This window comes from Bidens hawaiensis, unplaced genomic scaffold (assembly GCF_021521415.1).
Source record: "Bidens hawaiensis isolate Kalapana, Puna unplaced genomic scaffold, B.hawaiensis_p1.1 tig00011661_1, whole genome shotgun sequence".
NCBI classification, from domain to species: domain Eukaryota; kingdom Viridiplantae; phylum Streptophyta; class Magnoliopsida; order Asterales; family Asteraceae; genus Bidens; species Bidens hawaiensis.
The window spans coordinates 568544-585986 of record NW_027491918.1 but is presented as its reverse complement, the minus strand read 5'-3'; the positions used below and the strand labels follow the sequence as shown (position 1 = coordinate 585986).

The 17443-nt window shown below is 37.8% G+C and overlaps 1 protein-coding gene across 2 annotated transcripts; it reads left to right on the top strand.

Moving 5' to 3' along the window:
* The first annotated feature begins 7353 nt into the window (after nt 1–7353).
* LOC143538654 (putative protein phosphatase 2C 9) lies at nt 7354–11467 on the top strand. 2 transcript variants are annotated; one of them, XM_077032165.1, is made up of 6 exons: nt 7354–7854; nt 7982–8043; nt 9533–9772; nt 10398–10674; nt 10795–10949; nt 11036–11467. In XM_077032165.1, exons 2-6 carry the CDS (start codon nt 8011–8013, stop codon nt 11171–11173), a joined length of 843 nt encoding a protein of 280 aa, XP_076888280.1. In that variant the 5' UTR covers nt 7354–7854; nt 7982–8010; the 3' UTR covers nt 11174–11467. The 2 variants fall into 2 exon arrangements, with proteins under 2 accessions (XP_076888280.1, XP_076888282.1); XM_077032167.1 differs by having other exon boundaries at nt 7354–8043.
* Nucleotides 11468–17443: the final 5976 nt, after the last annotated feature.

The window sequence follows — 17443 nt, the reverse complement described above, 5'->3', positions numbered from 1 at the left end:
AACAACTTGTTGATCAGACGCTCCAACTTCCTCAGCGGTTGTTTGTGGTTCTTGAATTTCTTCAAGATCGACAATGTTATCTCCAGTTCCTTGATCGAGAAAATTCTCCTCAAGGAAGTGGCCTTTCCTCTTGATAGAAATCGTATTTGTATCAGGATGAAAGAAGTAATAACCGCTTTGGTTATAGTATCCGACGAAAACAACTTTTACGCCGCGGGGATCAAGTTTGTCATCAGACTCACTTGAGATATAAGCATCACATCCCCATACTCTAAGGTAAGACAATTTGGGCTTCTTTCCCTTATGCCATATCTCATATGGGGTTTTGTCTATCTTATTAGTTGGAGCTACATTGACAATGCGGGCGGCGGTCATAAGGGCGTAACCCCAAAAGGAGTGAGGCAAGTTAGCTCTACACATCATCGATCGAACCATGTTTAGCAAAGTTCGATTTCTCCTCTCGCTCACCCCATTATGTTGGGGTGTGCCAGGTGGAGTGAGATGTGAAACAATTCCATGCTCTTTTAGATGAGTGATGAATTCTGAGCTGAGATACTCTCCACCTCGATCTGATCGAAGCATTTTAATGGTTTTACCAAGTTGTTTTTCCACTTCGTTTTGAAACTCTTTGAACCTTTCAAAAGTTTCGTGCTTGTGTTTCATAAGATACACATACGCGTATCGACTATAATCGTCGATAAAGGAAACGAAGTATCTTTCATGGTTTCTAGTCATGGTTCTGAAAGGTCCACATACATCAGAATGTATGAGTCCTAACAGATCATTTGCTCATTCACTTTTATGAGTGAAGGAGTCTTTGACGAGTTTGCCAGCTAAGCAAGATTCGCAATCATCAAACGAGTCCGGTCCTGTGGATTCAATAATCCCTTCGGATTGGAGTCTTTTAACTCTTGCCTTGCTTATGTGGCCAAGTCGGCAATGCCATAGAAAAGTATCATTGATGCTAGTCTTGATACGTTTTGAAAGATGATATACGTTATTATCTGGTTGAATATCAATCTCATAAATACCATTTCGAGGTTTAGCCTCAAAATGAAAGATATCGTTTAAGTAAGCAGAAATAGCCATGCCATTAAAAACGTACTTAAAACCTTGTTCAAGCAACAATGAAAATGAAATAATGTTTCTGGTCAAACAGGAGCATACAAACAATTATTCAAAGGAAAAACTAGGCCAGATGGACAAGTAAAATGAAAAACTCCAGTTGCCAGAACTGGTACTCTCTTCCCATCTCCAACGATGAGTTCTATGCTGCATTTATTCAGTTTCTTCCATTTCTCAGGCTCCTGCAAGACATTAACAATGTGGAAACCACAGCCGGTATCAAATACCCATGTGTTGCTAGAGACAGTGAAAAGTTCAATAACGTATATGGAAATACCTTGAGAAGTGCCTTCACCATTGGCCTTCTTCTTTGCTATCTCAGCTAGATGCTCGGGGCAGTTACGCATCCAGTGCCCCATCTTGTTGCACTTAAAGCACTGGCGCTCTTCAGGAGGCCTCGGTGGTGCCTTTGCAACTTTCTTGTTAGTGTTGGTGGCAGATTTGGCAGCAACAGTAACTTTCTTCTTGTCTTTTCCCTTATAACCTTGATTCTTGGGTTTAGGCTTCTTTACACCAGCAGATCGGATCATCAAAACTTGATTGGTCCTAGAAGGAACGTTCATCTCAGCCGTTTTGAGCATGTTGTGCAGCTCCGGTATTGTCTTTACCCAGCCTTTCATGTTGAAATTCATTACGAACTGGTCGTAACAGCTGGGGAGAGAGTTGAGGATGAAATCCGCTGCCATTTCATCGGGCAGGGGATAATCAAGCTTCTTAAGCTGATCGATGTGCCCCTTCATCTTAAGAACATGTGCACTGACGAGAGACCATTCTGCCATCTTGCAACTAATTAGTTGTTTCATGGTATCGAACCGTTCCTGACGGGCTTGTTTCTAGAACATGCCCTTGAGTTGTTCTAGCATCTCATAGGCACCAAAGTCTTCTAAGCCCTTAGCGAGCTCAGAAGTCATGGTGGCTAGCATAATACAGGAGACATCAGCTGAGTCATCCCTATGCTTGTCAAGAGCTTTTCGAGCAGCGGCTGTGTTGTTTTCAGGCTCGGATGGAACAGGTCCATCGAGAACATACAAGCGCTTAGCCATGGTGAGAACGAGTCTCAAGTTGCGGTGCCATTCGATGAAGTTGGTACCGTTCAGTTTATCCTTCTCAAGGATAGACTTAAGGGCGTAGAGTGAGTTTTCGTTTGATGACATCTGATTAAAAAGCAAAAGTAAATTTAATTAGTATTTTCGATGTAGTAATCCTATTATTAATGACCCAATAACATTAATGAAATAGGAGTTTGAGAATATGGCTTCCAGTTATTAAAGGCAGCTGTAGCACACAACATTAATAAGTGGTTAGGCAGACTGACAACGATTGTCAATTGTGAATAGAGCACAACTCTCGGTTATGAGGCCTATAGAGACAACGATTGTCTGTATCGATATGTTTAGCCTCATCTTTGCCCACTTTAAGTCTCCAGAAAGCTGTAGCATGTAACAGGAGAGTAAAGTAATAGTTGTCTTAGTATAGTGACGTGTGAAAGGGCCGGATGTGTCAACGAAGCGCTTTCACCTTGATGGAATAGGCTAGAAAACAAGTGTGGTGCTTTAGCTTCAAACACTCGAAATTTCGCAGTATACCTCAAGTGTGACTTGTAGTAGGATTGGCATAAACTATTGGTTTTAAATTGGGATTAATTTTATAATTACCAAATAGAGTAAAAGTCAAATTTTATTGTATTTATTATCGGGACAAAATGATGAACTCTTTCATCTCTCAGGACGCTTAGTTTTAAATAACCTATTAAAAATTAAGTTTGTCGCGATACGGCTAACCAATTTTAAGTTAATAGAAAACTATTAAGTTATAAGTTTTGGAAATCAAAACGTTTTTAATTTGCAAAACAAATAGGTTAATAAAATGTTTATTTTCCAAATTTATTTGGTATTAAGTTGATGATATTATAATCCTATTATAAACAATCCAAGCAACTAAAATAGCAAATAATATGTAAATCCTTATGGCCAAAAGGTGATCGGTCTCGCTAGAGCCAATTAGGGAGACCGATCGGGTCAAGGGGTTCACAACACATAACAACCACAAGGATGGACTTCAAGGTGCATCTCGTCATCTTGTCCGAACTCCCACTAACTCCAAGAAATCCTTGAGCTCGTCATCGGTTATCATCGCGTCTTCTTTATTACAAATTTATAAACTAACAACAATTTGCCCTATTACAAATTTGAACCATCCAATATGGCCAAAAGAAAACCGAAAAATAAAATAACAACCGATTACAATTTTTGAACCATCCATATGGCCAAATAACAACTCAAGATCTAAACGCAACCAAACAAACATAGGTCGGGGCCGGATTTACATATTCAAAATAAATAAATTTCGGGTCGTTTTGACTTGGTCAAATAAAATAAACAAAAATTTTGACCAAATCAAAAATTACCCGAAAACTAATCTAGATCTACAAACTTTAAACGATTCAAAGTTTGAGATGTAGATCCGGTTTAAACGAACCGGGATCGACTCGTACGTTGTAACCGCGTCTCTGATACCACTGTTGGGTTTCAACAGTGGTTCGGAACGGAACGGTCAAAACAATTTTACCCGTTTTAAAATATTAGATCCGTTTAAATAAATATTAATCATATTAATATGTAAAACGAACCAAAAACGCAGCAGAAACAAAAGATTAAAGCGAACGGAAAACCCGAACTCGGATCTGGTTACAACAAATACGAGCACGATAAATAATTAATCAACCATAGATCTAGTTTAGAAGTTTATACCTCGGTTATCGAAACCGGGTGAGACACCGAGATCTAACGAACCAAGCTAGAAGTTATGCGAGACACGACACCAATTTCCGACAGCTGGCAACAGCAGGTGGCGACGGCAGACGGTGGTGTATGGTGAACAGCAGCGGCATAACAACAAGACAGAACAGTGGCGGCTGACAAAACAGTGGCAGCTGCAGTGGTGTTCCGGCGACAACCTGGTTCCGGGGAAGGCGCGATTCCGACGGCGGCGCGATTCTGGCAGCAGAGGTGGCGGCTGGTAGTAGGATGGGTGATTAGGGTTTTGTTATTATCTCTTGTTTTTTAATATTAACAATAAGATGTTAATATAAACAAGTAGGTTAGGGTTTAGCCCATAGCAAAACCCAATAGGCTCCAAGCCCACATCATCAACCAAAAGTTCAGTTCAAACGTGTCCAGCCCGGTTAATAACTTAAGCGGGTTTATTGTTCGTTAATCTCGGTGTAACTCTTACCGGGTCACATTAGGGTCGGTCCGTGTTGACTTGACCCGAACCGACTATATATTCCAACAATTATATGGTATGTAAGCTACACGCAATTTCAATCATGAAAAGTCTTTTAAGAATCACAATTAAAATATCATACCTGATTTCTTAATTTATTTTTATCTTTCATTTTGTTTCTTTTTTTTTAAATAATAGAACTTATTTATTTTTATCATTTGACAAATCCCGTGTAATACACGGGTTCAAAAACTAGTTTTAAATATCGATTTTCATCAAGTTTCATTCCCAATTAATACATCTATGTTAGGCATCATGAACTAATATATGTAAAGCGCATATAATTAATTACCAAGAATCAACGTATAGATCATGTAATTAACCTTTACATGTATTTGTTACATTAAGCATACTATCACATTACACAACATATAGATTTGTCACAGGACACGTGTCAAGCTCATATTGTTTCCTTAGTCACAATACAGCAACCCTTTGGGCTCGGTAGCAGTCTAAACCATGCCTTGTACTTTCCTAATATTACTGATTGACTTGTACAATTCCAAAAGTGACATTTTGGGCACAATATTTTCAGGATGTTACAAAATAATCATAATCAAATATGCTAGTTTAAGACATATCAACACATTACAATCAAATCTATGATGGCGACAAATCACTTCCTAACCATACGGAAGCTCCATAAGAATAAGGTTAACAAGCCGAAGCTTAGCAAAACAAATCTCATCAAGGAAGCGGCAACAAATGAATAAGATATAAAAAACAATAAAAAATGTATGAATTTAGTACAATGTAGTTAGAACTACATGACACTAGACTAGGTTTTATCACGTAAATATATATCCATGAACTAAATTTACCTGAAAGATGGTAGTGTTACTTTAGCTTATTCATGTGTACATCAACTAAGTTAATGCTACCGAATCTAATCTTACCTAATCTCCCTCTAATGAAGTAGCTACCTAATTCACATCTCTATACTGGCTTTCCTTCCCTTAATTCCCATATCTCATCCTTCGTATTTTTTTACAAGCTTTTCTGATGCTTGTAAGTACCTCACTTGTGCGTTAGAGGGTTTGCCTTCTAACGAGTTCTTTATGAATTGCAGCTTGGAAACCACTCGGTGATGCTAGGTGCGACTCAACCCAATATCGAAACCTGACCCAAATTCGAATGTAGAGTTTTCAAACGTTATAGTTAGTGCCTATACCTTTTATTTACCTTTATAGTTTTATACGTTTCAATTGAAATCTAAGAAATGAACTTACATTTTGATCCCTATAAGTAATTAGTAGAAAGTGCATTTAAGAAAATCTTGATATAAAAAGTTTTTTTTTAAATACGACATTTTATTTAAAAGAATTCAAGTAATTAGCCAACAAAGAAAATGGAATAACCCTCTTTACATGTTTAATACATCAAATTTCTCTTATTAAACACAAGAGTAAAGTGCCATTTTTGTCCTTATGGTTTGACAAATAATACGAATTTAGTACAAAAGTTTATTTTTTGCATATGAACCCTTCACGTTTCTCAGTTCTTGCCAATTACATTCAAATCACTAACCCCGTTAAATTTAATCGTTAAGTCAGGGGTAGACATGTCTTTTCACTCTTTCTTTATTATAATACTTATTTCAGTGAACTGCGGTTTTCATCCCTCTGGTTTGTCTAAATCTGCAATTTTAGTCTAGTAGTTTCATATTTGCAATTTTTTTCCCTATTGTTTCATTTCACATGCAATTAAACCCAAATTCCCTAATCTCGTTAAGTCTGGTCGTTAAACTCATCAGTGTGTGTAACATCCTAGGCAAATCCCACATCGGCCGTGGACAAGAGAGATCCTTGGTTCATAAGTAAATGCCTCGCCTCTTAAATCACCAACGCGTTTTGGGCTTAATGGTAGTGGACGAGAGGAGAGCTCCACAGTTAAACATGCTCAGTTGGAAGTAATAGCAAGATGGGTGACCTCCTGGGAAGTCTCCACCTGGGCAACAATAAACAAATATGTGAGCTCTTCGTGGGCAAAACGGACAATATTGGTGGTGCGATGAGCCGGGTGTTACAGTGTGCCCTTCACGTGAGGGGCAGTTTTGTTCTTTTTTTTCTTTTTCCACAATTACACCCAGTCCCTCACGTGAGGGGGCTTGTGAATTAGGACCGAGGTTTATTTAAGGAGAAAAACAACAAAACTGGTAGTCACGTGAGAGGCATGCAAATGGGTTAACGACCAAACTTAACAAGGTTAATAAATTCGAGTTTAATTGCAAGTGAAATGAAACTACAAGGACGAAAATTGCAAGCTTGAAACTACTGGACTAAAACCGCAGATTTGGACAAACCACAAGGACGAAAATCGCAATTCACTGAAATAAGTATTATAATAAAGAAATAGTGAAAAGACATATCTATCCCTGACCTAACGATAAAATTCAATGGGGTTAGTGATTTGGATGTAATTCGCAAGAACTGGAAAACATGGAGAGTTCATATGCAAAAAATCAACTTTTTGGACTAAATTCGCATTATTCCCCAAACCACAAGGACGGAAATACACTTTACTCTAAACACAATTAACTCCCACTTCCTTTGAGCGCGTGATACTATCCAAAAAACTAAGAATCTTTATTTTCTTCATGGTATCGCTCAGGCTCACATCTAAATTGTTGAAGATCTTGTTATTTCGCGTTTTCCACACACTAGCTGGTTATCCATGATATAACTAGAAGTCTAGAACTAAATTTTTTTGTAGACCATTTCAATTCAAGTGCTTGTGAAGGTTCATGGCATCATCCACTGAAAAACAAAAAAAACCGATGGCATCTTGCACCAAGCTACAACACTTTGCCAATCAAAATCCGTTCATTGACAAGAGAGTAAAAGATGCTCCACTGTTTCAGGAAAATCCAAGCAAAGCGGACACACATTAGTAGCCATATCATCGATATGTTCCTCGTTATAAAAGACATTCATGTCGCGATCCGATCCTACCTAAACAAGCTTCCCAACAAAGACAAAATATTAACTTTTTTAGGAATCCAAGTTAACCATTTATAGAAAACTTGAAATCTCCATTGTGGGCCACCAAAGCCCAACTCCATTTAAACCTCAAGGTTGATTTAATTTAATTGACCCAAAAATAAATTAGTTTCCAAGTACACATGTGACCAAAATCAGGATAACAATAACATTAACATGCATTTACTTTTGCAAGTCTTACAAAATCACACAAACAAACCCCATTAAAGACCATTGAAAACACACAGCTGTCTTTCTACGAACATATTAAGAAAAAAAGTCAAAACCATTAGAAAGAAATAATAATAATAATAAATAAAAGTCAATAGCAGCAGCCTAAAACCCTTTTGCAGCCATTTTCATTTTCAAAACCGAAACTATAAAGTCCTTTACAAACCCTAAATACCAGCCTAAAAATACAATCTTTTTTCACTTTTCTTGTTATGTTTGTGACGATCGGTGATCGGTGAGTCCAAATTCAACATACCCATTTGTTAATTTTTCAAGAATTGGTGTAAAGATTGTTAATTTGATGATTTGGTTGGTTGTTGATCGTAAAGTTTGTTTCTTTTTTGTTGGGTTTTTGTTTTCAGGCTCTAAATTTGAAGGTTGATTGGTGAAAATGGGTAATTTATGCTCCAATTCTGTTTCTAAGGTGAGAACTGTTAATCAATTGTTGATTTTGTGTTTTGATTTTGGTATTTGGTTGAATTTGAGTAAATTTGGTTGATGAAATTGAATTTTTTTTATGTTTATGGATAAGGGTTTTGCTCTAATTAGTTTTTTTTTTTTTTTTTTAAATCTAATTAGACTTTGATTTCGACCGAATTGTTGAAATTTGAAGTCAAGCTGTTGGATTTTTGATTTTGGGGATTTTGTGATTTTTTAAGGTTATTTGGTTTATCTGTGTGGTTTGAGTTTCTTTACCTGATTTATTGAGCTGTAATTCGGGTATTGTCGTTTTACGGGTATGGTCAAAGTTGACTGCTTTTCGTATTGAATCTTGCTATCTTGTTGACTCATTTTGTGATTTGAGCTGTAATTCGGGTAGTGTCGTTTTACGGGTATGGTTAAAGTTGACTGCTTTTCGTATTGAATCATGCTGTCTCGTTGACTCATTTTGTGATTCGAGCTGTAATTCGGGTATTGTTGTTTTACGGGTACGGTCAAAGTTGGCTGCTTTTCGTATTGAATCATGCTATCTCATTGACTCATTTCGTGATTTGAGCTGTAATTTGGATATTGTCGTTTTACGGGTATGGTCAAAGTTAACTGCTTTTCGTATTGAATCGTGCTATCTCATTGACTCATTTTGTGATTTGAGCTGTAATTTGGGTATTGTCGTTTTACGGGTGTGGTCAAAGTTGACTGCTTTTCGTATTGAATCATGCTATCTCATTGACTCATTTTGTGATTTGAGTGTAATTCGGGTATTGTTGTTTTACGGGTATGGTCAAAGTTGACTGCTTTTCGTATTGAATCATGCTATCTCATTGACTGATTTTGTGATTTGAGTGTAATTCGGGTATTGTTGTTTTACGGGTATGATCAAAGTTGACTGCTTTTCGTATTGAATCATGCTATCTCATTGACTCATTTTGTGATTTGAGTGTAATTCGGGTATTGTTGTTTTACGGGTATGGTCAAAGTTGACTGCTTTTCGTATTGAATCATGCTATCTCATTGACTCATTTTGTGATTTGAGTGTAATTCGGGTATTGTTGTTTTACGGGTATGATCAAAGTTGATTACTTTTCGTATTGAATCATGCTATCTCATTGACTCATTTTGTGATTTGAGTGTAATTCGGGTATTGTTGTTTTACGGGTATGATCAAAGTTGATTACTTTTCGTATTGAATCATACTATCTCATTGACTCATTTTGTGATTTAAGCTGGTTTTCTGATGCATTTAGAACATATAAATTTCATGAGTGTATTGATTATGCATGATATTGGTTTTTGGATCAAATTGCTACTAAAAAGTCAGTGGTTGACTTTGCATGTTTACAGACATTTGCATTATTCTACAATAATTTCAAGAACCATACTTTATTGAAGAATTTGATGTAAATTGGCTTATATGTAATTTGACAATTATGGATGTATAAATAAAGTCTTTTTGTTGTTGTTGTTGACTTTAGCATGAAGGAGAGAAGTCAGCGAATAGTTCGGGCAAGGGACAAGGTCAAAAAGGGTCGGTCAAGTACGGTTTCACCCTAGTTAAAGGGAAGGCTAATCATCCAATGGAGGATTACCATGTTTCCAAATTCATCCCTCATCAAGGACGTGAGCTCGGACTCTTTGCTATTTATGACGGCCATCTAGGGCATAGCGTGGCTTCGTATCTTCAACAGAATTTATTCAACAATATCCTAAAGGAGGTTAGACTTCTAAATCTAACAAGTAATGAATATTTGTTATTTAAACACTCTTAAATTTTTTAACTAAAATTTTTATGCATAAAACAACCAATAAGGTATAAAACATTTGAGGACTGTAGAGTCTTTTATGGAAACGCAGCTAGCGTTTCCTCAGTCGCTTTCTTATAGTATTACATTGACGTTGAAATATTTACCTAAAGTTCATAAGATTTAGGGATAGTGTCTGGATGTGATTGTTTTATAGTTTCTTATTTTGGATCGTTTTTGTTTTTTGCGTGCGTCATATTTTTGCTTCCAATGTGCATACATACTCACTTTGGTTAAATTGTGTGCGTCATATTTTTCCGGCAATGCCCATTGAGTTTTGTTTAAAAGTTTAGTACCGTGTTTGTTTTTCTGGCAATCGTGACATAAAGCATAACTTTTCTATTAAAAAACTACTTGAAATAGCATAAAAAACATACACATATGCTATTTTCTACCACCCGTTTTATTACACTCATTCTTGATTTTGATATATCCAACAAAGATCATGTTACGCGATTGTCTTTCAATCAATCAAGCGACTTATTATAATTATTATTTGCTTTTTTTCTTTACCATATGATGTTCTGTGTTATGGCAGGGTGAGTTTTGGAAAGATCCAAAGAGGTCGATTACAAAAGCCTACGAAAGAACCGACCAAACAATTCTTTCTCACAATCCCGATATCAGAAGAGGTGGGTCCACTGCTGTTACTGCTATCCTCATCAATGGTCAAAAGCTATGGGTTGCAAATGTCGGGGATTCTCGGGCAGTTCTTTCAAGAAAGGGGCAGGCAATTCAGATGAGTATCGATCATGAGCCTAATAAAGAGAGGACCAGTATTGAAAACAAAGGCGGCTTCGTCTCAAACATGCCAGGTCATCTTAGAACATATTATGATTACAAATATTAGTAATATATTCATGATATAAATAAATTCATGATTTAGTAGATTGTTTCCTTTTTTACTTTTTAGCCAATATTGATTTATGTTTCAGGAGATGTTGCGAGAGTGAACGGACAACTAGCGGTTTCGCGTGCTTTTGGAGACAGGAATCTCAAGATTCATATACGGTCCGACCCGGATATAAAACAAGCAAAAGTTGATGCAAATACCGAAATGCTCATTCTCGCAAGTGACGGGTTGTGGAAGGTAAAAAAAAAGCAAAACTTTGACTTTATAAAGTCAACAAGTGTCTTTGACTTTGAGATTGACTTTTATTATGGGTGTTGATTTAGGTAATGACGAACCAAGAGGCAGTGAACATTGCGCTGAAGATCCGGGACCCAGAAAAGGCAGCAAAGCAGCTAGCAGCTGAGGCTTTGAAGCGAGAAAGTAAAGATGATATATCGTGCATTGTTGTGAGATTTAAGTGACGAGAATACATGAAGAAGTTTGTGTTTTAGGATGGGTATGTGCAGTATTATAGGCTGTATATTATGGAGGGTTTACAAAGTTCGTTGCCATTATGGATTACAGTTTGTTTTCTGTTAAGGATATTGAATTGTTCGTGCTTGTGTTGTTGCTTGGTTATTTTATTTTTTAATTTTTTCTAACTTCCCGTCTTGTATGTACTTTCGATTTTTGGTTTGTTATTTCATCTTTTTGTTTTTTTTAACTTCCGGTCTTGTATTTACTTTCGGTTTTTGGTTTGTTATTTTATTTTTTTAACTTCCCGTCTTGTATTTACTTTCGACTTTTGGTTTGTTATTTTATTTTATTTAACTTCCTGTTTTGTATTTACTTTCGATTTTAAAAAACTGAGACATACATATCCCTGAACTCTTAAAATATAAATTTATCGATATTTTAGTCACCCTTTTGAATATTTATTTTTATTGAAATATTTATTCTAAAAATATAAAATATTCACCGATTTTGGGACTTTACAAATAGAAGCTACTATATTATAAGAACTAGCTTTACAACCAGTGTATTACACGGAGTAATTCATTATATAAAACGTTCGATTAATTTAATAAATATTTTATATACTTTATAATTGAAATTATGTATGTTAGTTACAAACCAGTGCATTACACCGGTTGAATAGTGAAACGATATAGTTCGTAAACATAACTGTGTATATTCCGATGGCTATAATTTGTGTTCTGTTTAAATAATAGATGATTATGATGACGGTGATAATAATGATGAAGATGATGATGAAAAGCTAAGCTAATAGAAAGTTTGGTACGACAAAAATGAATGCACTCATGACACTAATGTAGTGTAATGTTACAATACTTCTTAATTACATGTTTATTTATTTTCTTGCTTATGGCTTCTTGGTAGCACATGTGTTCCTATATGCACTTACTTAATGGAAGACTGCAATTGTCACACCCTCAAAATCCACTAACGGAGTTTTACCGTCAGAGGGTGTGAACTGGCAGGATCGGAATCATTAGTTATAATCAAACCAAAGAAAAACGTTTAAATGTAAATAAGTGCGGAAGCGTAAAACCTTAATTCAAAAGTTGCGTCACGCAGGACGACTTAAAACCAAATGTAACTATTAAAAATTAAGTTTGCAGAATAAAGATGGTTTCAGTTAATGCATGCTCCTAAACCGCGCGCCCGCCTCGGCTACCTGAGAATAACATACTAAAAGTGTCAACACAAGGTTGGTGAGTTCACAAGTTAAATAAGATAAATCGTTTAGCGTTTTGCGTAACCTCGTTACGACGATTCAGTGTTTTGCGTAACCACGTTACGACGTTTAAGTGTTGCGTAACCACGTTACGACGTTTAAGTGTTGTGTAACCACGTTACAACGTTTAAGTGTTGCGTAACCACGTTACGACGTTTAAGTGTTGTGTAACCACGTTACAACGTTTAAGTGTTGCGTAACCCCGTTACGACGTTTAAGTGTTTTGCATTACCAGATAGTGTTATGTCAAATTATATATCGATAGGTAGCTAATCTATACAACAAGTATCGCTAAGTGGTTCGCGACCGAAGCTGACTGTTTATCAAGTGCCCGTCACCAGGTCAATCCAGACCATGGTAAGTGTTAGCCAAAATTACACCCACTCAACCTCCAGTTGAGCTTAACGTCGGGTGGGGTTTGTCAAACCCAGTAGTACTACTCAACAGTGACTCGCTATTCCAAATATTAACCGGTTCGATGTGTGGGACTTCAAATGTTACGTTTGCCGCTTAGCCTTTACAAGTGATATATAATTTATAACAAAATCTTAAATATGCGTTTATCTCAGAAAATGCGTTTATCGGAGTATGTTATCTCCCCCAAGTGAAAAACGTTTGAAAACAGTTCAAAGAGCGGGGTAAGTGAAACTCACTGTTTGCGAAGAATATCCCGATCTAGATCACCAAGTGATGTGCGTCGTAGAAACTCTCTAGCGTTCTAAATAACAAAGAGATTTTCTAAGTATCGGTACGTTTAACGAGTCTCTAGACTCGGCACATAATACCTATGCACGTAACAGATTTCGTGTTTCGTTTGTGAATTGTGTGTGACTTAAACAAGTACAATTGTGATACGATACATGAGTGAGCAATTACTTTCGTGTCACGTACTAATAACATACTTTACTAGCAATTATTCCCGTAAAGGCATTTTGGTCAACAAACAAAGATTAACTAACCATTATTCCCCATAAGGGCAATTTGGTCAATTCATGGCAATCAACTAACAACTATTCCCCGCAAGGGTATTTTGGTCAAAATACAACAATTATACAAAAACTATCATATTTCATGCATTCCTACACAACTCAGCAGCTAGTTTCGTTATGACAGAATTTCTACTTGAAAGATTGCACTAGTTCACCGATCATAACGTCTCAATTAATTCACCAAAAATCACCACAGAAGCATACATATCTTAGGTTTCCAGAACATATTTTATCTTATTTTTATTCCACATATTTTTCTTATAATGACCAAAACATTACAGCAAACTCATATCAGTCATATTCATGTGCAACAGAATGTTATTTGCAATTCCCATTAAACGAAAAATCCAATAAATGCAAGACCACTTGGGTTTGGTTCCTAACTCAATGAGTCAACTTCCAGAAGTGGAACCAACCCAATTGGTCTCGTAGTTCATGAGATATAACATTTACAACATAACCTAACAGCAGGTCTAACAGCTCAGCTTTGCATCACGTTTTTGTAAAATCATAAAAGTATACTTCCACTTATCCAAAAATTACGAATTTATACTTTATAGAAACTAGACTCAACCTAGTTTACTGCAGTACCCACAATCTCAATCAATTTTCACGTTTACACTTCGTTACAGTCAGTGACGGATTTAGAATTTTTTTTTATCTGGTTCGCTATTTTAAGATGCTCTAAATATATAAGAACGCGTATAAAAAAATTGGGTCGGGTTGACGATTCGGATTGGTTTAACGGTTCGGGTCAAGTAAATGCTCCACTACGGTTCGAAAAACACCTGGTTCGCTAAAAAAGTCGCTATTAAATGCTCCACTACGGTTCGAAAAACACCTGGTTCGCTTGACCCGGTACTCATTGGAATAAATCCGTCCCTGGTTACAGTCACTTAAACATCGTATATACATTCTGTCCAGAATCTGTTCACATCAAAACTCAACATAATAACAATCTATGAACTATCATGCATCCATATAACCCTCTAGACACTATAACTACTATCCATGCATATCAATTACACCATACATACAAGATTAGGGTTTGTGTTTTAACTCAAATCAAAGACAACAATGAATCATGCAACAACATCAATCTAGTTATCAATCCATTATCCAACTAACAACAATCATATTAATCACATACATGCACATGATCGGCCGATTAGGGTTTATACACAACCCATTAAACATCAAAATTAAACAACAAAGAGGTAAGAGGTGATCAAGTATACCTTCCTAGCACCTAGTTCTTGGATTAATCTCTTGATTTGATGTGTATATGTGTGAGTTGGTGGACGGCAGCCGTGGAGAACCAAGGAGGGGAGGGCCGATCGGTCTTGAGTTTATAAAATAGATTAGGGTTTAGTGTTTAGGTTATATTTATAGATAACCAAGTTACATTCTAGTCCCTAAACTTTCAAGTGCTACATCTCTAGCCTAAACTAGTTGGTTCTTGTTTCTTGTTTAACATTCCACATAACAATCAAGTAACACACATATACCTAACACATAATAATCACATAATTAGTGTTTTGACGTTTGTCGTTTATTTATCAATCGCTCGCGTCAACTCGTTTGCGTTTCGGTGCAAATCCCGAAAGACTACACATGTAGTAAATGTTAAGCGTCATTTAAACCCTAGTTTAAATGTAATGAAGTATGCGTTATAGATTCAACGATCTTAAAGTTTGAATTGACGGAGTTGAGTTAACGGGGTTAACCTGAAATTGACGATTGTCACATCATTCCCATGTTAAAGAATTTTCGTCCCGAAAATTTGACTCAAGTCGTGATGAGTGTCTGAAAAAAAAAATAAGAAAATTTTCAGTTTGTCATATCATCCCCTAGTAGAAAGAAATTTCGTCCCGAAATTTAGTTCATACCTCCGGTGATGTTTGACGGTTTGCCGGGTTTCGCGGTTTTCGGTGTTTGGTTAGCCCTTCAAAAAGGTGAGGATACTTTTTCATCATTTGATCCTCGCGTTCCCACGTGAACTCCGGTCCACGTCTCGAGTTCCAACGAACCTTAACGATTGGAATTTTGCTGTGTTTGAGCGTTTTGGTTTCCCAATCCAAAACCTCGACTGGTTCTTCAATGAAACGTAACTGTTCATCAACTTGTAGTTCCTCCAAAGGGACTACTTGGAATTCATCAGATAGGCATTTCTTCAAATTTGATACGTGGAATACATCGTGTACGCCACTGAGTTCTGTTGGTAGGTCCAGTCGGTACGCCACCGGGCCAATGCGCTCAGTTATCCGGTACAGACCAACATACCGTGGGTTGAGTTTGTTTCGCTTTCCAAAGCGAACCACACCTTTCCAAGGTGAGACTTTGAGTAACACCCGATCGTTCACTTGAAATTCGAGAGGTTTTCGGCGCTTGTTGGCGTAACTCTTTTGGCGATCTCGTGCTGCTGCCATGCGATTTCGGATTTGAACAATCTTTTCCGAGGTTTCGAGTACCAGTTCCGGACCAGTGATTTGGCTGTCACCCACCTCTGCCCAGCAGAGTGGTGATCGACACTTCCGTCCGTACAGCGCTTCAAACGGCGTTGCCTTAATACTTGCGTGGTAGCTGTTATTATACGAAAACTCTACCAAGGGTAAGTGGGGTTCCCAACTTTTTCCGAAATCTAAAACGCATGCACGCAACATATCCTCCAGGGTCTGAATAGTCCGTTCACTTTGCCCATCCGTCTGAGGATGGTATGCTGTACTCATATCGAGACGGGTGCCCAGTGCGCTTTGCAGCGACTTCCAAAAGTGCGAGGTGAAACGAGAATCTCGGTCGGAAATGATCGAGACAGGCACTCCGTGTCTAGACACCACTTCTTTCATGTATACGCGAGTCAGTCTTTCCATTTTGTCCGTTTCCTTAATTGCTAGGAAGTGTGCCGATTTAGTCAACCGGTCAACGATCACCCAGATGGTATCGCATCCCGTCGGTGTCTTAGGCAAACCCGTAATAAAATCCATTGAGATGTGCTCCCATTTCCACATTGGGAGTTCCGGTTGTTGCAGTAGACCAGATGGTTTCTGGTATTCTATCTTGACTCTGGCACAAGTCAAGCATTTGCTCACGTAGGTGGCAATGTCGGCTTTCATGTTCGGCCACCAGTAAAGTGCCTTTAAATCATGATACATTTTATCTGAGCCAGGGTGGATAGAATATCGGGACTTGTGAGCTTCGTCCATCACTAGAGTTCTCAACTCTCCGTATCGTGGAACCCAAATCCGGTTCTCAAAATATCGGACCCCGTCCGATCTGGTTTCAAGTTGCTTGTTCATGCCCCGCATGAGTTCCGATGGAAGATTATCATCTTTCAAAGCTTCCAGTTGCGCATCGCGAATCTGATCGGGTAAGCTGGCATGAATCGTGAGTTGCAATGCTCTCACCCGTCTGGGTTTATCTGTTTCTTTTCTGCTGAGGGCGTCAGCCACCACATTAGCCTTGCCAGGGTGGTACTTGATGGCACAATCATAATCTTTAAGCAGCACGACCCAACGACGCTGTCGCATGTTCAGCTCCTTCTGATCGTAGATATGTTGGAGACTCTTGTGGTCGGTGTAAATGGTAAACTTGGTACCGTACAAGTAATGCCTCCATATCTTAAGAGCAAACACTACAGCTCCGAGTTCCAAATCGTGGGTCGTGTAGTTCTTCTCGTGAACCCGTAGTTGTCTAGAGGCGTAGGCTATAACCTTCTCGAGTTGCATCAGCACACAACCGAGACCTTGTATAGATGCGTCACAGTGTACCTCAAAATTTTCCGTTCCCTCGGGGAGAGCTAAAATAGGGGCGCTACAAAGCTTGGTTTTCAACAGTTGGAAAGCGAATTCTTGCGCGTCACCCCAATTGTACTTAGTGCCCTTGTGGGTCAAGGCGGTGAGGGGTTGAGCAATCTTTGAAAATCCCTCGATGAAACGCCGGTAGTAACCGGCCAGTCCTAGGAATTGCCGCACCTCAGTCGGAGTCTTGGGTGCTTCCCAGTTTTT